At 41.3% G+C, this 24,906-nt stretch overlaps 1 protein-coding gene across 1 annotated transcript; it reads left to right on the forward strand.

Annotated features, from left to right (window-relative positions):
• Positions 1-604: 604 nt before the first annotated feature.
• LOC122055078 (scopoletin glucosyltransferase-like) lies at positions 605-6,379 on the forward strand. Its single transcript, XM_042616472.1, has 2 exons — positions 605-1,934; positions 6,132-6,379. Exons 1-2 carry the CDS (start codon positions 605-607, stop codon positions 6,377-6,379), a joined length of 1,578 nt encoding a protein of 525 aa, XP_042472406.1.
• Positions 6,380-24,906: the final 18,527 nt, after the last annotated feature.

The raw sequence follows: 24,906 nt of genomic DNA on the forward strand, positions 1-24,906 counted from the left end.
AAAAGTGCAAAATAGCTTTTTTAGAATTCAATATGGAGGAAGAATAGTGTCTAATTTTTTTTAAAATAATTAATTTAAAAATAATATAAATAATATTAAAGCATCTACAGTGGAGCTTTGGGCATAATGGGTCAAATAAAGGAAGCTTCGCGTAACGGGAGAATCTAATCTAAATCCGTTCCATTAATAGACTCTTACGGATACCCTAATACATGTTGAAAACTTCTCATGATGGTAAAAGATGAATACGTTCGTCCTCAGCACTTTCGTCAATCCATCCCATGGTCAACACGGAGGAAGTAAATCACAGATAATTATTAATCTTTGAAATATTTATTAATACATAAAAAAAATATTTATCTCGATTTTACTAAAATTCAAATTTCAAATTTCAAATTTCATTATAATAATATTTCATATGTTAATCATTAAATTGATCCGACGGGACATTCTTAAGTGTTCTGCTTCTATAGAATCGTGTGAAGTTTATACCAATCACGCCCTACTTAAATTGACCCACAATCATAATAGAAGAAATTTGTCGGTCCACGATTCATTAGCCACTTCCATGGATCTCCACGTTTTCTTTCTTCCGATGACTGCCATGGGGCACCTTATCCCCATGCTCCAGTTAGCCCACCTCTTCTCCACCCGCCGCGGCGTCCGAGCCACTGTCGTTGCCCCTGCCGCCGCCATCCCTCTCATCCAACCCACCCTCCGCCACCACCCTATTCAACTGCTTCCGCTCGGGGACTCCGACGCTGACGCACTTCCTTTGGTCACCCACCCTCAGAACAATAAGTTCACGCCTGAAATGGTCGCAGCGATTCTCCGCCTCGAGGCTCCCTTCGTGCAGCTCCTACGCGATCACTGTCCAGACTGCATCGTTGCCGATCTACACTACTCGTGGGCTTCTTCCGTAGCGGAAGAGCAGGGCATCCCGAGGCTCCAATTCACCGGCGCCGGCTGTTTCGCCACTGTCCTGTTGGCGACGATCGGCTTGCAATCTAAATTGATCCTTCCCGATCACGACGACCGACGGCCCTTCCTGATCCCCGGGCTCCCGAAGGAGATCCACCTTACGACGTCGCAGCTCCCTGAATTCGTCACCCACCCGACCGAAACCCTGCGGGTCGCCGATAGCGCACAGTGTTTTGGGATGGTCATTAACACCTTCGACGATCTCGAGCGAGACTACATTCTACATGCCAAGAAATACAGTGGCATGAAGATTTGGTGCCTCGGTCCCTTCTCTCTCTCGCAACCGGAGGTAGTGGCTTCCAACTGCTCCGACGAGCTCATGCGATGGCTAGATTCAAAGAAACAGAGATACTCGGTGCTCTACCTCTGTTTCGGAAGTCTCGGCCTACTCACCACCACCCAACTCCGGGAAATCGCTCTCGGCCTACAGGCGTCCCTTGTTGACTTCGTCTGGGTGGTGCGCGACGCCGGAGACTCGGCAGAGTGGCTGCCCGAGGGTTTCAACGAGCGGGTGATGAGTTCGGGAAAAGGAATGATTCTGAAAGATTGGGTTCCGCAGCGTTTGATCCTGAACAATGAGGCGGTCGGGGGGTTCGTGACGCATTGCGGGTGGAACTCGTGCCTAGAAGCGGTGGCTGCCGGCGTGCCGATGGTGACGTGGCCTCTGCACTCGGATCAGTTCCTGAACGAGAAGCTTCTCGTGGAGGAGTTGAGGATCGGGGTGCCGGTGGGGGCGACCGTGTGCAGTCTCAAGGCTGATGAGAGGAATTTGGTGAAGGCAGAAGCGATAAGGAAAGCGGTGGGAGAGGTGATGGGGAGCGGGGAGGAGGTGCAGGCGAGGAGGGAGAGGGTGGCGACGCTGAGAGAAATGGCGGCGAAGGCGGTTGTGGAAGGAGGAACGTCTTATTCGGACATGGACAATCTGCTTGACGACTTGATTAGCCTGAAAGCCGGTCGTCGACTGGCCATGCATTCACCCGTACAATAGTTGTTTGGGTCCTATTTGTGTGATGACTTTTTTCACTCTGTGGTGTTCTAAATAATTTCTCAGTATAAAAATATCAAATTTAAATATGCAAGTGTGTGCTTAGAAGGCGATGAAGGAAGGGGAGGAAAAGGTTAAAACAGAGGAAGAGAAATTTTTAATCTCGTTAGGGAATGAGTGAGCTAAGGAGGTAAAGGGGAAGAAAGAGTTCAACTTTAACTTTGAGAGAGGAGGAAAAGAGGCCAAATACCTTACACTCTGATTTGAAATATAAAAATTTATTCTAAAATTATCCCTATTTCTAAGCCGGGCCTCATATCAGTATTCATTTTTGCCTCCAAGAGCTTGAGGAACTCCACAAAGAGAACGAATCCTTCCCGTCACGGCCATGGCTAGCTGCTATCCACAACCTCTTGACCTCCATTTCTTGCTGATCCTTCTCCCAGCGGATGGCTACGTCCTGCTGGTCCTCCGCCTCCACTTCCGCCTCGTTGGCTGAGGTAGACTACTGGACGGAGTGGGAGTAGGTGGAGGAGAAGCAAGTTTGTAGCCAGCGCCCCTCGGCGGTGGAGGAAGCATAGGGTGAGAGGAAGGTGAGAAGTGTGCAGTGGGTGTTCATGGGCAGCCCCGACGTGGCACAGAGGCATGTGCTTTCCATGCTCATCCGGAGCTCCTCGACGTCCCCTACATCTCCATGGGATCTCTCATACGCAAGGAGCTCAATTCCAATTCCTCCATCTACAAGAAGGTCTCTCCTTTTTCTTGATTTCACATCCAGACTTATCGGATTTTGAATCTTGAAATTTCAATGATTTTCCCCCTTCCTTGGAAAGGAAAATTAAAGGTTGTTGTTTGGTTCCGATCTCAATTTATTTCTTGATTATACTTTTTATTTTATTTTATTTTGTAAAATATGGATTTACTGGAGTCGAACTGGAAGATAAATTTAGTTATTAATTGGATCCAAACAGGATAGCTAACAATTCAAGCTAGTTTGCAGGATTGTGATATGTTGAAAGAAGATAAGATTGGTCACACATTAGATTTTGCTAGTTTGTGAGATTAGTAGGGAAGAGCTTGTATGAATACTACTTTGTCTGTATTATCAGTTGATTTAAAAACTTATGATTATTTTTTATAGAGATTATTGCTTGAAATGATTTCGTTTAGAATTCTGATATCAGTTTGAATTCAGATAAAACTATCCAAACAAATATAGCTAACCTTTCAAACCACTTTTTAAGATCTAGTTTGAATTCAGATAAAACTATCCAAACAATATAGCTGGTCTTTCAAACCACTTTTCAGGATTGAGATCTATACAATGGAAGGTTGATGGGTACATATATTAGATCTGCTCAATCGTAAAATGGTGTTGGGAAGAGTATACTAGCTTATCTTTTATCCCAAGTGAAATGTGAATATTTTTATAATTTAATATATATATATATATATATATATCTTTTATCCCAAGTGAAATGTGAATATTTTTATAATTATATATATATATATATATATTTAATTTTCATTTTTTTTTCTTCCCAATAAAATAACACATGTTATGTTAATGTACTTTCTCTTCTTCTCAAATAAGAGAAACATAACTATTTTACTTCTCCTCTTTTTTTCCTTCCTACCTCTCCCTTCCTCTTTCGTTAATGAACTTCCTCTCTCCTCATCCAATGTCACGCCCCGGAGGAGTCTCTGTCCGAAGAAATTTCGGCAGCATCTCCCTTGTACGGCGGACAATCTGAAACTTTTCTACAAGCACTATATACCTCAGCCACATGCGGCTGGAATAATAACAATAAAAGAAAACAAACACCACGCAGTTAATATCAAATTCAGCCTCTGGCTGACACAACCACGCAGTTAAAAATAAAGCAGCCCACTCGGCTGTACCAAAACCAAAACACAAAACTGCTAGACGGCTAGGCTTACACAACCAATAACAAATACAAAACACCACATAACAACATCAACACTCCAAAAACAAAACCGGAGTATAGAGCTAAACAAACTGATACATAAACAAACAAAACATACGTGAAACCGATATGTCTTCTGATGTGACGTGGGGACCAGCAGACAGGATGCTCCAAGCGACACCATAAATAACCTGGTACCTGAAAAAGATAGTATCAACGGGGGTGAGTTCAACAACTCAGCGAATACCAATGGACATGAGTAGTAAGATATATCTAACAGCAACAAACATGGAATACAGCTTCCTAATCACATATATAGGGAATACGCAAAACTGAAAGGTAACTGAGGAAGCTGTACTCACCAGGAACTCCTATCCAGACAATAGGGTCGTCAAACCAAAAGTGTCAATAATCCATGCAGTCAAAAGTATGCATCCAACAAAATGCAGAACCAAATGCAAGAAACACAATCATAAGAATATAAATGCATCAATGCATATGATGCTAATGATGCGCCCTGGTCACCCCCGCCACTACCATCTCACACAAATGGTGAGACCGAGTGGGTAGGGTCGTGACAACCGTGCACTCTGTCACTGCTCTCGATGAGTGACCGAGTGGACGGATGCTGTCGGACTCCTGTCCCGTGACCCCAAATCATAAATGGGGAGCTCAACTCTCATCTCCTAAGACAAGACGACGGGAGGACATCTCGGCCACCACGCCGAGTCACCGACCAACGGAGCAACAGAGTCCACCGTCTGCCGGCTACTACGCTACACTAAATGCCACGGAGCCAAACAGAGCAGAACTGCCGGCTACCACGCTGGGTCATATGACCAACGGAGCCAAACAGCAGAACCGCCACACACCTGCCTGATATACCACTAAACCATGAGTGGGGGTGTGTGCAGTACATGTAATTGGCGATGGGCTCAACCATAGTGGAGCCGAAAATCGCACAGCATGCAATCATGATGCATGTCACTATGCATAACAAAAACTGATCAACATAACCATATCCATGTATACAAAATGGGTACTGTAAAAGCGATGGTCACATACCAAAATCTAGAGTACACAGGTCAGATAGAATATCAAAAAAAACCTATGTCCTGAACATAATAAGTATGGAATATCCTGATCAGCATAGAAAAATCCATATATATATAATATGGGTACCACAGTATCAGTAGGTCAAATCCACGGATCTAGGGTATACAAGTCCTCTAAGGTATAACAACCTAGATCCTAAACATATCTCCTTCCATAACATATGTACCAACAATATGCACATATCAAGAATCAAGGTCTAGGTACACGAATCATATATGATATACAAATAGAGGTACACAAGCCAGTCATGGCATAAAACCTAAGTATCAGATAATCTCGATACACATGACTGAAACCAAAAGTCCAGAACCTAGTCCTAACCTCAGTAAAACATGGTATGTCACTTATTCTAGAAACTAAGATACTCATGGTAATACAGTACTCATGGCAATAAATCACATGATATAAACACGGATACGTCACAGGCGATAAACCTAACATGTTATGGATATCAAACAGTGACATACCAAAGACAAACATGTTCATTGCTTGTAGTTATAAAATACTATGCATATCCAAAGACAATATCATAAAAGATAAGTCAAGAGGTACCCGCCTCCAATGTAGATCGTGTTGTATGTCCTCTAATTAGAGCTCTTGTCTCGAATCAAAACCCTGAAATAAATATACAATCAATACTTAGGTTTATCGTAGATCGGATAATGCAAGCCGAAACCTCAATAAATCCAATCTTATGACCTCACCCTTTTCTTCCAAAACTCATCCAACACCTGATAATCATTTTCTGTTAACATAATCCACCTTAACAATTCCTCAAATAAATGATTACTAATGAATCTAAATCTGTAACTAAACTCTAGTTAAATCCACAACTGGAAATGAAATCAAATCTCCAATCTCAACAGATTAATAAATTCAAAATCAATTAAAGATTATCAACTAGATGTTTAATCGGATTCAGTTCCTTACCCAAACAAACATCCAACTTCCTTCTTCCCAACCTTGCTAGTTGATCCACATCACACAACCCTGCAGAAAAGAACCTTACTGTTGGAATTAAACGAATCAAGAACAAGACCAAGCAATGGAGTTTACGGATCAATCATCAACCCAACTCACCTTACCGTTACCTTACTTAAATCCCAAACTGGATTCTACAGCAACCTCCCCTCCAAATGAAATCTGTGAGGAACAAGAGTTGTTGGCCTCTGCCGGAATTGGTGTCCTATCCAGTGGTGAACCCGAGCAACAAACCTCCATGCCACAGAGATCGCCGCAGCGTCGAGGAGGACTCCTTGCGCCGCTGCTCGACAAGGCGACGGCCGACGGAGCAGAGAGCAGTGGGCAAGGGAAAATCTCGGTGGCTGTCACAGAAGAGATCGCGACCGGCGCTAGGGTCCGGCTGTGAGTCACATCGGCTGTAGGGTGTCAGTGGCAGCACAAAGGGGAGAAGGCGTCGGCTAAGGCAACCGGCGGCAGTTCCACGCGGCGTCGGCGCTGTGCAGAGGCTCTGGATGTCGCGGCGTCAGTGAGGAAAAAAGAAATAGAGGAGGAGAAGAGCAGGTAGAGAAGAGAAATCGGCTCGGAGAAGATGAGAAGTGGAGAAGAAGAAAGGGGCGTCGGTTAGGGCACGGGCGTGAGAGAAGAGAAGGCGCGAGGAGGTAAAGAAAACGACAAAAAAAAAGAAAATAAGAATAAAAGAAAAACAAATAAAAAGGAAAAGAAAAATAACTTTTCCTCACTTAAATGGGATAGCCTAAACAGGCTTTCCCGGGCCCCATTTTATCCCCGTTAACTCGTCCATACGAGCTCTGAAAAATTCCAGAAAAATTCCCTAATTATTATTATCTATTTTCCGGTATTTTACATTCTCCCCCTCTAATAAAAATTTGGTCCCCAAATTTCGGTATCTACCATAAGCAAATACTAACAACAGGTAAAGCGTATAAATGCTGAACGGTAAATTAAACCACATACCCCAAGTGAAAAGATGGGGGTATCGAGCTCGGATAGTATTCTCGAGCTCCCAGGTAGCCTCTTCGGCTATATGATGCTGCCATCCGACCTAACTAGTCGGATAGTCTTGTTCCGCAACTGACGCTCCTTCTGGTCCAAAATCCGTATCGGAACCTCCTCGTAAGTCACGTCAAGCTGTACGGGAACTGAGATATCTGTCAGCACATGTGTCGGGTCAGGTACGTATCTTCTCAGCATAGATACGTGGAACACATTGTGAATGCCTGCTAGAGACAGTGGTAGCGTCAGACGATAAGCTACGACTCCAATCATCTCCAAGATCTGGAAAGGACCAATGTATCGCAGAGCTGGCTTACCTCTGAGGTCAAATCTCTTCACCCCTTTCGTGGGTGGAACTCGCAGAAATACTTGGTCGCCAATAGAGAACGCTAGGGGTCTGCATCTCTGATCAGCATAACACTTCTGGCGATCCTGCACCTCTGACACTCTCTGTCTAATAGTACGGACCAACTCTGCCTCATGCTGAGCTCTATGAGGTCCCAACAACTGGGCCTCCCCAACCTCAACCAGAGGGTGGGTGTCCGACAAGGTCTACCATACAACACTTCAAACGTTCGCATCCGGATAGCCGAACGCAAATCGTTGTTGTAGGCGAATTCTACCAATGACAAATGGTCCACCCAACTGCCTCAAAAATCCAATACACGTGACCTCAGCAAATCCTCTGGAGTCTGTATGGTCCGCTCTGACTGTCCATCTGTCTGCGGATGGAAAGCTGTACTGAAACAGAGCTGTGTACCCAAGGTCTGCTGCAGACTCTGCCAATCGATCCAGAGGATCAATCCTCCAGATCGCTAAGAAGTGCGCGGATTTGGTTAATCGATCAACAATTACCCAAATCGCGTCGTGTCCTCGTCGTGTCCTCAGCAACCCTATCACAAAGTCCATGATAATGTGATCCCACTTCCACTCAGGAATAGGAATTCGCTGAAATAAACCGGCAGGTCTCTGGTGCTCGGCCTTCACCTGCGGACAGACAAGACATCTAGCTATGAAATCCGCGATGTCTTTCTTCATACTGTTCCACCAGTAGGAACGTCTCAAATCTAGATACATACGGGTTCCGCCTGGGTGGATCGCAAATCGAGAGCGGTGAGCCTCCTGAAGTAGCTCCTGTAAGACCGGATGAGACTGAGGTACGCATAATCTATCTCGGAAGTATACAATACCCTCCTCGTCTCGTGTGAACTCGGTCTGCTATCCGGAAGCTATCTGACTGCAAATAACCCACAAATACAGCCTAGGGCTCTCTGATCCTCGTCCTGATCGACGACTGAGCAACCATGGTAACCAGTCTATGACCACAACTCGGTGGCAAGCCAAAGTCACTCTAGACTTCCGGCTAAGTGCGTCGACAACCACATTAGCTTTTCCTAGGTGATAGCTAATGGTATAATCAAAATCCTTCAGGAACTCCATCCATCTCCTCTGTCGGAGATTAGGTTCCTTCTAAGTAAAACAGATATTTGAGACTCTTATGGTCAGTGAGAATCTCAAATGTAACGTCATATAAATAATGTCGCCAAATCTTCATGGCAAAAATAATGGCGACTAGCTCCAGATCATGTACAGGGTAGTTCTTCTCATGCTTCTTCAACCGACGAGAAGCATAGGAGACTACTCTATCGTGCTGCATCAAAACAGCGTCCAAACCCGGTAGAGATGCATCGGTATAGAGCACAAATTCGTCCTCTCCAGAAGGTAAAACCAAAAATCGGAGCCGACACTAAACTCCGCTTCAGCTCCTAAAAGCTGGTCTTGCAAACCTCAGCCCAAGTGAACTTCACGCCTTTCCTGATCAGGCGTGTAAGTAGCATAGCAATCCGTGAGAAACCCTCAACGTATCTCCGGAATTATCGAGCCAAACAAAAGAAGTTGCGAGCCTCTTATATCGACTCCGTCTACTCCCAACGGTAACAACCTCGATCTCCTGTGGAACCACGGTATACTCCTACTGGTGACCGTGTGTCCTAATCATCATCACATAAGACAATCCAAATAAGCACTACTGATCATCACATATAGATGTTCTCGTCGAAACATCTCTAGATCTAAGCAAAGGTGGTGTACGTGACTCACCGCGGATCCGAAATAGATCACAACATCGTCAACAAAGACAATGAAAACCGATCCAAACATTCTAGGGATACCCAAATCATCGAGTCCATGATAACATCTAAGGCTCTACAAGCCCTAATGGTAAAATCAAGATACATAATGTCTGTATCACAGACATTCCTAACCATAAGATCCACAACAATAAACAGACCTAATCACCAACGATATATAATCACCAAAGAATAGAACCTCCAGTGTGAGAGCAATGCTCTATCACACGAAATACCACATATGTGGGAGCAACGCTCTACCACAAGAAATCCTCCATATGTGGGAGCAACGCTCCACCACAAATAATCCAAAATATGTATCCACAATAAATATGGGAGCAATGCTCCGCTACAAACAATCCGCAATATGTAGGAGCAACGCTCCACTACAAAACAATTCCTAAATATGTGGGAATCCAGAATATGTGGAAGCTACGCTCTACCACAAACGATCCATAACATGTGGGAGCTACGCTCTACCACAACAATACATAAGTGCCCAAGCACCTAACTATCTAGCTAGAGACTGCACAAGATCTCTCTACCACAGATCAATGTGGTTAGCCTAGGGTATAACCACCCAGTAAGCAAATCAAATCCATAGTCAACTTTATCATCCTCCTAGTGGGTCGGTCACCCACTAATGGGAGAATTAGTTGACAGGGTAAAACAACCAATATCATAATGTAGACATTTAATATTCTACATTTAACATAGGTAGAATCATCATGATGCTACCAACCATACATCTGACACACATGCACACACAACATATGTATGATCGACATAATCCTCCAATTGGTACACACCAAAAAATACTGACATCATAGGTACAAATCACCGTGATACCTCCAACAATGTATACCGAACCCGTGTGCATATATCATCGTAGGTAAAATCAACAATACCCCTCAAACAACACTCACATGACAAATATACACATATGCCAAGAGTATAATCAACATATACTTCCTATAAGGCATACTAAACTCAGGTGCACTCACAAATCAAACCTAATCAACAAGATACTTCCAATAAGACACTCACACCCATGTGCACATATCACGACACAGATTTAAAACGATAAGATACCTCCAGTAAAACAATCAGATACGGGTAAAATCTACTAGAAACCCACAACAATCAGACTGGAAAAGTATACCCACAAAAATCATCATCTGGACAAATATACACCCACTACATGCAATTTAAACCATCCATCATAACACTCCTACAACACATAATAATCATATGTACACACTACATAGATATGCAGAATCAGCATATTTAATCCAATCAACCTGATATTCCTTATTCTACCTTCTAAGTTATCCATCTAGGTACATACAGTCAAAAATTAAAGTACCCCAAGGAATAGGATACAACGATCCTCTATAGACTGACCAAAATCGACAATGATATACGATCAACTCAGTCTTTTCCACGTCAGTACAAAACATGTACTCAAATGTGCTCTAGATACCAAACTAAGCACAAACAACCCAAAGATCAGCATCTCCATAAAATAGGGTATGATGGTCCTCTACTGATCGGTCCAACAAAACTAAATCGGCCATCTACCAACTGATCAAGATTACATTAACCCCCTTCAAGCAACTATGGTAAATCAAACTTCTACTGACCGATCTCACAAGAGTAGATCAATTATCTACTAATGAAATTAACTAAGATAACATGGTATACTACTGGCTAGGTCAACATAAAGATATAAATACTATCCACTACCCAGCTATTTAAAAGCAGAGGCTGGTATGTGCCTCAATCTGCTAACCAACTAGTAATAACATAAGCTAAAAACTACTAGTGTATGATATGATAAATCACCAGAAACTATAACCCTTAATCTCTATCAAGGTCGATCATCATCAGGGTTTTACCTAATACATGAAATATCTACTATCTCAACTAGACAGGTACTAGTAAAGAGTGTTAATACATGTCACAAACTATAATAGTCAACGGTGCATATACTAACAAAAATGTAGGATAACAGTATACCAACATACCTCCTATAGCTTGGAGATGTCCTGCTGCTGCCAGGTCCCAAAACTCGAAAAGTCACATCGAGAAGACCAAAACAGAAAATCCGAAACACGAAAATAAGACTCAAGCCGATCTCTGATACCAAATAAATTGATATCAGATAAATCTCGAAAATCCAAAACACATAGCAAGTATCGTATACGCTCCGATACCACTAAATTGTCACGCCCGAGAGGAGTCTCCGTCCAAGAAATTTCGACAGATCTCCCTGGACAATCTGAAACTTTTCTACAAACACTATATACCTCAGCCACATGCTGGAATAATAACAATAAAAGAAAACAAACACCACGCAATTAATATCAAATTCAACCTCTGTCTGACACAACCAAGCGTACCTACTGCAAAACCAAAACACAAAACTGCTAGCCGGCTAGGCTTACACAACCAATAACAAATACAAAACACCACATAACAACATCAACACTCCAAAAACAAAATCGGAGTATAGAGCTAAACAAACTGATACATAAACAAACAAAACATACGTGAAACCGATATGTCTTCTGATGTGACGTGGGGACCAGCAGACAGGATGCTCCAAGCGACACCATAAATAACCTGGTACCTGAAAAAGATAGTATCAACGGGGGTGAGTTCAACAACTCAGCGAATACCAATGGACATGAGTAGTAAGATATATCTAACAACAACAATCATGGAATACAGCTTCCTAATCACATATATAGGGAATACGCAAAACTGAAAGGTAACTGAGGAAGCTGTACTCACCAGGAACTCCTATCCAGACAATAGGGTCGTCAAACCAAAAGTGTCAATAATCCTGTATGCAGGTCAAAAGTATGCATCCAACCAAAATGCAGCAACCAAATGCAGCAAACACAATCATAAGAATATAAATGCATCAATGCATATGATGCTAATGACTGTCCTGGTCACCCCGACGCTCAGCCATCTCACACACAAATGGTGAGACCGAGTGGGTAGGGCTGTGACAACCGTGCCGTCACTGCTCTCGATGAGTGACCGAGTGGACGGATGCTGTCGGACTCCTGTCCCGTGACCCCAAATCATAAATGGGGAGCTCAATGCTCTCATCTCCAGACAAGATGACGGGAGGACATCTCACGGCTACCACCGAGTCACCCGACCAACGGAGCCAAACAGAGTCCACCGTCTGCCAGCTACTACTAAATGCCAGCGGAGCTAAACAGAGCGAACCGATGCCGGCTACCACGCCGGGTCATATGACCAACGGAGCTAAACAAAGAACCGCCTACACCTGCTGATATACCACTAAACCATGAGTGGGGGTGTGCGCAGTACAATGGCGATGGGCTCAACCATAGTGGAGCCGAAAATCGCAAAGATGCAATCATGATGCATGTCACTACGCATAACAAAACCGATCAACATAACCATATCCATGTATACAAAATGGTACTCAGTAAAAGCGATGGTCACATACCAAAATCTAGAGTACATGTCAGATAGAATATCAAAAAAAACCTATGTCCTGAACATAATAAGTATGGAATATCCTGATCAGCATAGAAAAATCCATATATATATAATATGGGTACCACAGTATCAGTAGGTCAAATCCACGGATCTAGGGTATACAAGTCCTCTAAGGTATAACAACCTAGATCCTAAACATATCTCCTTCCATAACATATGTACCAACAATATGCACATATCAAGAATCAAGGTCTAGGTACACGAATCATATATGATATACAAATAGAGGTACACAAGCCAGTCATGGCATAAAACCTAAGTATCAGATAATCTCGATACACATGACTGAAACCAAAAGTCCAGAACCTAGTCCTAACCTCAGTAAAACATGGTATGTCACTTATTCTAGAAACTAAGATACTCATGGTAATACAGTACTCATGGCAATAAATCACATGATATAAACACGGATACGTCACAGGCGATAAACCTAACATGCTATGGATATCAAACAGTGACATACCAAAGACAAACATGTTCATTGCTTGTAGTTATAAAATACTATGCATATCCAAAGACAATATCATAAAAGATAAGTCAAGAGGTACCCGCCTCCAATGTAGATCGTGTTGTATGTCCTCTAATTAGAGCTCTTGTCTCGAATCAAAACCCTAAAATAAATATACAATCAATACTTAGGTTTATCGTAGATCGGATAATGCAAGCCGAAACCTCAATAAATCCAATCTTATGACCTCACCCTTTTCTTCCAAAACTCATCCAACACCTGATAATCATTTTCTGTTAACATAATCCACCTTAACATCGGCTGTAGGGTGTCAGTGGCAGCACAAAGGGGAGAAGGCGTCGGCTAAGGCAACCGGCGGCAGTTCCACGCGGCGTCGGCGCTGTGCAGAGGCTCTGGATGTCGCGGCGTCAGTGAGGAAAAAAGAAATAGAGGAGGAGAAGAGCAAGTAGAGAAGAGAAATCGGCTCGGAGAAGATGAGAAGTGGAGAAGAAGAAAGGGGCGTCGGTTAGGGCACGAGCATGAGAGAAGAGAAGGCGCGAGGAGGTAAAGAAAACGGCAAAAAAAAAGAAAATAAGAATAAAAGGAAAACAAATAAAAAGGAAAAGAAAAATAACTTTTCCTCACTTAAATGGGATAGCCTAAACAGGCTTTCCCGGGCCCCATTTTATCCCCGTTAACTCGTCCATACGAGCTCTGAAAAATTCCCGAAAAATTTCCAAAAATTCCAGAAAAATTCCCTAATTATTATTATCTATTTTCCAGTATTTTACATCCAAACTGAGGCTTAGTTCAGTATCATTAAACCTACGGTATGATACATACAAATAATTCATGAAAATATTTTATTCTAACACAATGATTTTTAACACGGAAAAAGTCAGCACAACAAGTGTGGATTTAAGATTTCTTAGCACGTGGACATAGACTCCGTTGGATATAAGTGATGTGAATGGATAAGAGGTAGAAGAGAAAAGAGACTCCATTGTGAATGAGACTTTAGTCCCACATTGAGAGTTTCATGGCGTGTTGGTTGGTTTATATTGATTCACATACATTGAGGATGTGAGCAAATGCATTGGGAGATGCTCTCTCGGGGCAAAATTTATCCAAGTGGAACAATCAATATTTGGCACGTAAATCTTTTGCTACTATGTAACAGATGCATTAAATTTGAAATTAATGTAGAATCAAAACGGTCAAGTGATAATGAGTGAAACGGTGGACATTTCACTGCTCGACGAGTAATGGTCATTAATCGACCATTAACGCTGCCAATGATCTGAGCTCCTATATAATGAGGCTGCGATCACAGGCAGAGGACACATACAGCAACACAAGCAGAAGTTCTCCACCTTCATTCCCCTCCTGTTCGGCAGAGTGCCAGTGATAACAACTCGGTCACTTAGTTCGCCATAACCACCAGTGTTTTGTGGGAATCACGGTCAACCATTGTATCCTTAGAAACAGACGACCCGAGTAAGCCTCGAAGCATAGCCAGAGGTGGGTGAATATGTTTCAAGGAAACTACGACTCTCACAGGCCTTGGTCCTTTTTCCCGCTCGGGTGACATTGTTCACAAACTGAGCTTCCCGGTCGGTTGCTCTCCCGCTCAGGCTCCTCTCCTCGTCCACCCGCTCGGTCGCTCTACTATTTTCTCAACCAGCCACTATCCAGTTCAACCGCTACACCTGCTCGAATTGCTCTGTCCGATCAGCTGCACTACCTAGTCAGTCCACTCGGTCTCTCGCTCAGACTTCTTGGACAGTCATTCGCTCGAGCAACCTCTCTGTTCATCTGCTCTACCTGCTCGACAGATATATCACTCGGTCGACGCTCAGTCGATCTACCACTCAGCCTCTCTGCCGACCTGTCAGTCGCCTATGACATTAGGCTCTCGGCCTCTATGCCCTACCAGCTACTTGGCTACCTCGCTCGGCCTCTACGTCTGCTCGGCTAGCCACTCACTCGATCTGCTCTGAAACCTGCTGCTCGATGACTTAGCTCGCTCTGCTGATTGGTCGATCTGCCCGCTCGGCAACACAGACCTGCTGCTAGGCCGATCTGCCCACTGAGCAACTCAGACCGCTCTGCTGCTCTTCAGCACATAGCAGAAACTAACTTCTGCTGGCAGCCTGAGATTATCTGCTTAGGTCATCTTGACTATAAGTTGAGTTTAATTCAGTGTGGTTTAAATTCAGCTAATACCCCGTAAATCTTCGACAATAATTATTTTTGTCCAACAATCTTGAAACATACTCAGTTCTGTTGAGATGGCCATAGAACATAATGTTAATGTGCAATAGACTCAACACTTGAAGGCTCCCTCCGCCCCAATTGGAACTGTGCCAATCAATCATGGGGAAAAGTAAAAAAAGTTCAGTGGACTGAACTTCAAGAGGTGGCAGCAGAAGATGCTCTTCTACTTGACTACACTCAACCTGACTATGTTCTTGACCGAGAACCCTCCCAAGCGTGCTGAAGATGCTGATGCGCACACCATCATTGCAGTGGAGGCATGGACTCATTCTGAGTTCCTTTGCTGAAACTACATCCTCAACTACCTTGTCGACTCACTATACATTGTGTATAACATCAAGAGAATGACTAAGGAGCTGTGGGAGTCCTTGGACAAGAAGTACAAGACAAAGGATGCAGGGGCCAAGAAGTTCATAGTGGGCCGATTCCTAGACTACAAGATGGTTGACTCCAAGACGGTGATTAGCCAAGTCTAGAAGTTTCAGGTGATCTTGCACGTGATCCACTCAAAAAAGATGGTTCTGAGTGAAACCTTCTAGGTGGCTGCTATTATTGAGAAGCTGCCCCCTCCCCCCATGCTGGAAGGACTTTAAGAACTATTTGAAGCACAAGCGGAAGGAGATGAATGTGGAGGAACTCATTGTTCGACTTCGCATCGTGGAAGACAACAAGAGTTCAGAGAGAAAGTTGTTCTCTCAGGCTACTGTGAAAGCCAACATGGTCGAGCATGGTTAAAGCTCAAAATGGAAAAACTCCAAGTCTTCCAAGATAGGACCTAGAGGAGGCATCAATAAGAAAAAGCTCTCTGGGAAGTGCTTCAACTGTGATAGAGTGAGTCACAAATCTTTGGAGTGCAGGAAGTCGAAGAAGAAGCAAGAGGCCAACCTGAACGAAGGACTAGAAATGGACGACCTCTGCACAGTGATCTTAGAACTAAACCTGGTCAGTTCAAACTCGCGGCAATGGTGGATCAATACTGGAGCTACCAGACATGTGTGCTGCAACAAGGAGCTGCTCCACAACTTTGAAGAAGTCATTGGAGACAAACTGTTCATGGGGAACTCAGCAACTTCGGACCTCATGGGCCAAAGAAAGGTGGTGCTGAAGATGACCTCAGGCAAGGACCTTATTCTGAACAATGTACTGATGCTCCGGAGATTCGAAAGAATCTAGTGTTTGGATCATTGTTAAACAAGCATGGCTTTTGCATTGATTTTGAGTCGAACAGAATTATATTATCCAAGAATGGAATGTTTGTAGGAAGGGCCTATGTATCTAATGGGCTATTCAAGCTCAATGTAATGACCATTAGGCATAAGATAAATAAAAATGAAAGCTCTTCTACTTATATACTTGAATCTTCATGTTTGTGGCATGGTAGATTAGGACATGTTAACTACGATGTGTTGCGTAGATTAATAAATATGTAAAGCATACCTACATTCTACCTTGACCCAAAACATAAGTGTAAGATTTGTGTTGAAGCGAAAATGACAAGGTCATCTTTTCAACAAATTGAAAGAAGTAACAAACCACTTGACCTAATCTACACTGATGTGTGCGACCTCACTTTTGTAGATGATAACACAAAATACTTTTATATGTATCTTCTCAAAAGTAAGGATGAAGCTATAGAGAAACTTGCTCTCTATAAGAATAAGGTTGAAAACTAGCTTAATAGAAAGATTAAGGTGGTTCGAAGTGACCGAGGCGGTGAATATATATCATCATTTGTTGAGTTGTGTGTTGAACATGGGATTAAACACGAAACAATAGCTCCTTATACTCCTCAGCAAAATGGAGTTGCTGAGCAAAGAATCAAACTCTAAAGGAGATGATGAATGCACTTCTATTAAGCTCTAAATTGTCAAAATTCATGTGGGGGGAAGCTGTGTTAACAGCTAGTTACTTTTTAAATAAGGTGCTCCAAAAGAAAATAGATAAGATCCCTTATGAGTTATGGAATGAAAGACAACCGTCCTACAAATACTTACGAATGTGGAGGTGTCTTGCCAAAGTGTTGGTACCTGATCCGAAAAGCATTAAGATAGGACCAAAGACTATTGATTGCATATTTATTAGATATGCACAAAATAGCAGTGCGTATCAATTTTTTGTGTATTAGTCACAAATACCGGATATACACAAGAACTCAATAATAGAATCGAGAAATGCCTCATTCTTCAAGCACGTATTTCCATATAAGACCCGAGAGGATGCTAGCTCCTCAAAATGGGCATATGAAACACAAGGTGAAGAAGATGATGAACCAATCAAGGTTGAGCTTAGACGGAGCAAAAGAGCTCAAGTAGAAAAATCCTATAGATCGTATTTTATCAATTTTATGTTGGAAAGTAAGCCCCGAAATTACTCAAAAGCAGTAAGCTCTTCTAATGGATCTCACTAAAGAGAGACAATTGCATCTAAGATATAGCCTATCTTGCAAAATCACACTTGGAAACTTATGGATATTCCTCCGGGAAGTATACCACTAGGGTACAAGTGGATTTTCAAGAAGAAAATGAAGTTAGATGGTATAATTGATAAGTACAAGACCAGATTGGTAATCAAAGGATACCGATAACTAGAATGCCTTGATTACTTCGATACATATTCTCCGATATCGAGAATAACTTTTATTAGAGTCTTGTTAGCTATTGCCGCTCTATGGAATCTCAAAATACATCAGATGGATGTAAAGATAGCCTTTCTAAATGGGTATTTAGAAGAGGAAATCTATATGGAGCAACCTGAGGGGGTTTCTATGTCAGGACAGAAAAATAAAGTTTGTAGATTGGTGAAGTCATTATATGGCTTAAAATAAGCACCAAAGCAGTGACATGAGAAATTTGATAATGCCATGAAGGAATGTGGATTTAAGATTAATGAATGTGATAAATGTATCTACATGAAAGCCATAGAGAGTGACTATGTCATCTTGTACCTATATGTAGATGGCATACTTATCATTGGGAGTAATGATAAGATAATCAAATCTAATAAAGATATATTGAACTTAAGATTTGACATGAAAGACATGAGCCTAGCTGATGTGATTTTAGGAATAAAAATTTTTAGAATGACAGAAGGACTTATTGTTAGTCAGTCCCATTACGTGGATAAAATTCTTGAGAAATTCACCAAGGGTGATATTGCGTTGGCATGAACGCCGATAGATACGAACCAACATCTATCAAGAAATTGAGGTGAAAGTATATCTCAGCTAGAGTACTCTCGAGTGATTGAAAGTTTGATATACCTGATGAGTTGTACATGACCAAACTTGGCCTATGTAGTAAGTAAACTGAGTAGATACACGAGTAATTCTCGTGTTGAGCACTGGAAAGGGATAACAAGAGTACTGATGTACTTAAGGTATATTCGTGAATATGGTTTGCACTATACGATATATCTTGTTGTGATCAAAGGATACAACGATGCAAGTTGGATATCTGATATAAAAGACTCTAAGTCTATGAGTATATATGTATTCACTCTAGCAGGTGCAGTCATTTCCTGAAAATCTTCTAAACAAACCGTAATAACCAAATCCATGATGGAATCTGAGTTTGTAGCTCTTGACAAATATAGTAAAGAGACTGAATGACTACGACAATTCTTAGAAGATATTCCTAGATGGCCGAAAACCTGTGTCGACGATTTGAATACATTGCAATAGTCAATCAATAATTGGTCGGACATAGAGTCATCTATATAATAGTAAAACTAGGCATATATGTCGTAGACATAATACCATTAGATAACTACTCTCAATGGGAGTTATCACGGTCGACTATGTGAAGTTAAAGGATAATATAGCGGATCTACTAACCAAATGGTTAAATCGAGAGTTAGTTGCAAGCTCATCACAAGGAATGTGCTTGATGTCGTTGTCAGTGATCAATGCAGAGGACACCCAACCTATGCTGACTGGAGATCTCAAGAACTAGGTTCAAAGGGATAACTAATTTACACTAACTAGACACATTGTGGGGAACGACCCAATGAATCAGTGAAGGATGGAGGTTAAGCACACAACTTTTAATAATCCAAGAAGAGTAATGTGGAATACTCTTAAGGGATCACCTATGTGAGAAAGAAGTGGGGCCGTTTCGAAGAGAATTAGAGGCACAATTCTTAGAGCTTCTCATAGAACCAGACGTGTTCATGGCCAAGAATGAACATACTCATGAGCACTAAGTTGTATTAGGGAGTCTTGCGTAATATTTGTCACTGCTTACACAAACGACAGTATAGTTCAAGGACATTGTGTCTACTTTCAGCCAGTAAGCAACCAGATCTTCATAAGGGAAGGTTCAAAGGGTAAAACCTACCTATCCTATACTTGACTTAAATGTTGAATGTTATCATATACCCTATCTCCATTCATGTGAGGGATTGTTGGATATAAGTGATGTGGATGGAGAAGAGGTGGAAGAGAAAAGAGACTCCATTGTGAATGAGACTTTAGTCTTACATTGGGAGTTTCATGGCATGTTGGTTGGTTTATATTGATTCACATACATTGAGGATGTGAACAAATACATGAAGAGAGGCTCTCTCTCATGTGTGGGTGCGCAGGAAGAGGTGCAAATTCAAGGCCTGAATTGCACTGAACCATGTTGACTCGTGTGCAGGCACGACCTGCACGCATAGAATGTCGGACCGGTAGGGGCAAAATTTACCCAAGTGGAACAACCAACATTTTGTCATGTAAACCTTTTGCTGCTGTGTAATGGATGCATTAAATTTGAGATTAATGCAGAATCGAAATGGTCGAGTGATAATGAGTTAAATGGTGGATGTTTCACTGCTCGGCAAGTAATGGTCATTAATCGACTATTGACGTTGTCGTTGATCTAAGCTCCTATATAAAGAGGCTGCGATCACAGGCAGAGACACACACAACAACACAAGGAAAAGTTCTCCACCTTTGTTCCCCTCCTCCTCTGTCGTGCAACTCCTGCTCGACAAAGTGCTCGTGATAGCAATCGGGTGTCACTTAGTTCGTCATGACCACTAGTGCTTGGTGGGAATGAGGGTCAACCATTGTATCATGGGAAACATACGACTCGAGTAAGCCTCAAACCACAATCGGAGGTGGGCAAATATGTTTCAAGGAAATTGCTATTCTCGCAGGCCTTGGTCCTTTTTCTCACTCGGGGCGACACTGTTCACAAACTAAGCTTCCCGGTCAATTGTTCTCCTGCTCGGGCTCCTTTACTTGTCTAGCCGCTCGGTTGCTCTACTATTTGCTCGACCGACCACTATCCAGTTCGACCGCTATGCCTGCTCGAACTACTCTATCCGATCGGCTGCACTACCCAATCGGTCCACTCAGTCTCTCGCTTAGACTTCTCGGACAATCACATGCTCGGGCAGCCTCTCTGTTCGATCGCTCTGCCTGCTCGACAAATCTATCACCCGGACGGTGCTCAGTTGATCTGCCACTCAGCCTCTCTGCCGACCTATCAGTCGCCCGGGACATTAGACTGCTCGGCCTCTCTGCCCTACCAGCTACTTGGCTGCCTCGCTCGACCTATACGTCCGCTCAGCCAGCCACTCACTCGGTCTACTCCGAAAGCTACTGCTCGACGACTCAGTCCGCTCTACTGCTTGGCCAATCTGCCCGCTCGACAACACAGACCTGTTGCTCGGCCGATCTGCCCGCTTGGCAACTCAGATCGCTCTGCTGCTCTTCGGCACGTAGCAGAAACCAACCTCTGCTAGCAGCTTGAGACTATCCACTCAGGTCATCTCGACTATAAGTTGAGTTTAATTTAGCATGATTTAAATTCAATTAATACCCTATAAATTTCTGATAATAAATTAGTTGTATCCAATAAATCCCACCATGTGCAAAATTTTAATGAGATTAATGTGTCTATCACCTTTTGTCACATTTAGATGGGTCAGAATCGTAATCAGCCCACCATGAATATTTAAATCATCAGTCCATATAAGTTTTTTTTTTTTTTAATGTTGGCAATATTTTTTTATTTTTTAAAATTATTTGATTATTTTATAATTATTATTCTTCAAATTCTATAAATAATCTACACTATTATATTATACATATCTTTATATAACTTTTCTACTTTTTATCTCAAAATTTAGCTTGTTTTTTACTTCGAGTAATTTCAAATTCGGATTTTGAATATTGAATTTAACCCGAGCCATTTCCGACAATTGAGACGCAAGATAATGAAACCTTGATGAATATTTTTATTAAATATTTGAGAAAATCACTTTTCAATCTTAAAATACGTGTAAAATACAAATATTACAATATATATACTTTATAATGTCAATTAGATGGATTATGAATAATTAAAGTGACACGAGTACTTGTTTGGAGTCGGTCATGCCCTCAAGGTTATTGATACACTGATAAAATATTCAAATTATCATCTAAATATTTACGATTAGAATCTTAATTAAAATAAATTTATAGAAATTTTTTCTTCAAATGAGACACGTAACTAAAGGATATTAGGCTTCTAGGTTGTCCGTTACGAGCGCTTCCCGATTTATCTTAGTGGTTGGTGGAAAATTTTGTGGGACCGGATCGATCATCCCAGACTCAACGTTACTAACTTGATTATTTTTTTTTTTTTGAGTCGATCATTCTTAAATATAATTATTTTAATTTTTATAGAATAATAGAAGTATTAATTATAATTTATTTAAAAATTATAATATTAAATTAAGAAAAACATTACATAAATTGACTGTTATCAAATAATTTTTTTAATTTAAATTTTAAATACATAGGTGAGTTTTTTTTTTAAATCAAAAATCACTTACCCTGGTTGTTAAATGTATTCTCCGAGCCATACTTATATAATTAAAAAATTAATAAAATATGATATAAAAATAAATAATAAAATATCTTTATATTTTTTATATTTGAAGTGACATTTGTTAGGGTCAAAATATACTAGAGGGGGGTTTAGGGTTTAGGGTTTAGGATTACTTCTTGATGATGATATGCAGCGGAATGTACAAGAAACAAAAATACAAGGCTAACAGAAGGATTTACTTGGTATCCACCTCAAGCAGAGGTGACTAATCCAAGGATCCACACGCGACACACTCTTCACTAATGAAATCACTCCTTTACGATAACTATCGAAGGCAGAGAAGCCTTACAACACTCTCAGTACAAGAAGAAAGAAATGGAAACAAATACAATTGAAATCTTATAAGATTTACACTGGAAACTCTAACCCTAACCCTAACTTCTTCTTCTTGTTGTAGATCGCCTCTTGACTTGGACGTGCACCAGCACTTGCCTCCAAGAACCTTCAAGAACTGGTGGTAAGAGCTCGGAGAAGTCGCTGTGTAGATCAGAGAAGAGTCGGGTGAAGAACTGCGAAGGAAATTGCACGCCAACGGCTATAACCTGCGCAACCGTCGGATCCCAATTGATTGAATTGCTCTCAATCGATTGGGGAGGCTTTGAATCGATCGGTCGATTGATTCAGAATGTCTCTGTGCTCTCTGGAAATCGCCTAAATCGAATCGATTGCCCGATCGATTCAAGATCTATCGCGATTTTCCAGCCTCCCAATCGATTACCCGATCGATTGGAGGCTCCCAATCGATCAGGCGATCGATTGGGAGGGTCTCTATGCTCGTGGCGATAGTTCTCAATCGATCACTCGATCGATTGGGCTAAGGTTTCTTCGCGGCACCCATCCAATTGATCAACCGATCGATTGGACTATAATTAAATCGATCGGTTGATCGATTGACTCATTGTTGACTTACCAAATCAAGTCTAAAGACCCTAAAAACCCAACATTCGATCAACCATGATCTGTTGGGACATCATGTCTAGCATCTGGTCACCCTCGACTGACTAAAATTGTTTTAAAATGCTAAAATTAGGCTTTTCTAGCCAAAATCAGCATTTTCAATCGATTGGGGGTTGGGTCTCAATCGATTGAACCTGATTCAATCAATCCATGGATCAATTCAGGAAGTGTGAATCAATCGAGGAATCGATCCAGCGAGCTTTTGCTCGCGATAACACTTTCTCAATCGATCACCCAATCGATTGAGGCACTCCAATCGATCGGGTGATCGATTGAAGCCCTGATTTTCTGAAGTTTGATTTCAGTGAACTTCATAAACTCCCCAAAAATTCTACAAAATTCTAAAAATCATGAAAATTCATGTAGATATTACTTAGGGTATATATTATCAAGGAAAAATAGTTTTCTAAGAAAATACTTCCTATTTTCAAAGATTGACACAAACTTGAAAGGCTGTAAAAACTTTAGTGTTTTCTTCTAGTTTGTGTCTAACTTTTCAATGATAATTACTATCAAAAGATAGTTTTCACCAAGGTTTTCCAAAAGAATTTTAAAATTATTTTCAAAATCAATATCTAACCATGTTCTTTGGACTCAATGCACATGACTTGTACATTAGCTTTCCCAATGATTGGAATACACATAACTATGTGTTTTGATTAAACCAAAACTCAACTAGATGCACTAAATCAACATCTTGAGTTTTGTTCATCATCCTAACATCTCACTCTTATCTAATATGTACTAAAACACATACAAGTCACCTTATAGTTCTTTATGAGATATAAAGTTTAGTTTTGCCCTAAACTAGGGATCATGCATATCTATCTAGGCATTTTGAATTATGAACATCCACCTAGGATGTTACTTGTTAGTAAATGTCATTTGTCCTTAATTGCAAGGAATTAAAAATAATACAAGATGAGTTATGGCATACATCAAAATGAATAATTTTCAAAAGAAAATTTGCTATAACTACATGATGTATGTATGACATGACATGGTATTTTTATTTGTTTTTCAAAATAAGTATAAGTGCCAAAAATGATGTTGTAACGACCACCCTTCTTACTACTACTAGTCTCTAAGGGTGACCGTTACCTAACTACTATTCTACTCACTAGTGTCACTTATGCTATTATTAGCGACACTTAGATTTATCACGACCCTAGAGGAATTCCTACCGAAAAATTTCGGCAGAGTCTCCCCTGTACCGGTGACCAAATCAACAATACAAACACTATATACACAGCCACAGGCGGCTGGAACATATTTTTCCACACCCACGCAGTAATAATAACACAGTAAGTAAAAGAAAATTATTCTAGCAATAGTAAACAAATATCTAACTCCAACAATAGGACATATCAAGCTACAAGTACGGAATAAACTCAATTACAATCCCAACTTCATAATAGTATTTAAACTAAAAGAACTCTAAATAGGAAAGTCTTGATAATTCCTTAACAAACTCTTGATCTCCCCATAGTCCAGCCATCACACACCTTCATCACCACCACTTTGTCGCCTTCCTTTCATAATTTAGCTTTTCCTTTATCTGCGGTAGGAGGAAAAAGAAATCTATAAGCGAAACGCTTAGTAAGTACTAAACTATCTCACAAAAACTCGACGTGCATAAAAATGCAAACGATACTGAAACTGAAATGCTAAAAGAAAAGCCACATGTACTCATCTAATA

This window comes from Zingiber officinale, chromosome 3B (genome assembly GCF_018446385.1).
Source record: "Zingiber officinale cultivar Zhangliang chromosome 3B, Zo_v1.1, whole genome shotgun sequence".
NCBI lineage: Eukaryota > Viridiplantae > Streptophyta > Magnoliopsida > Zingiberales > Zingiberaceae > Zingiber > Zingiber officinale.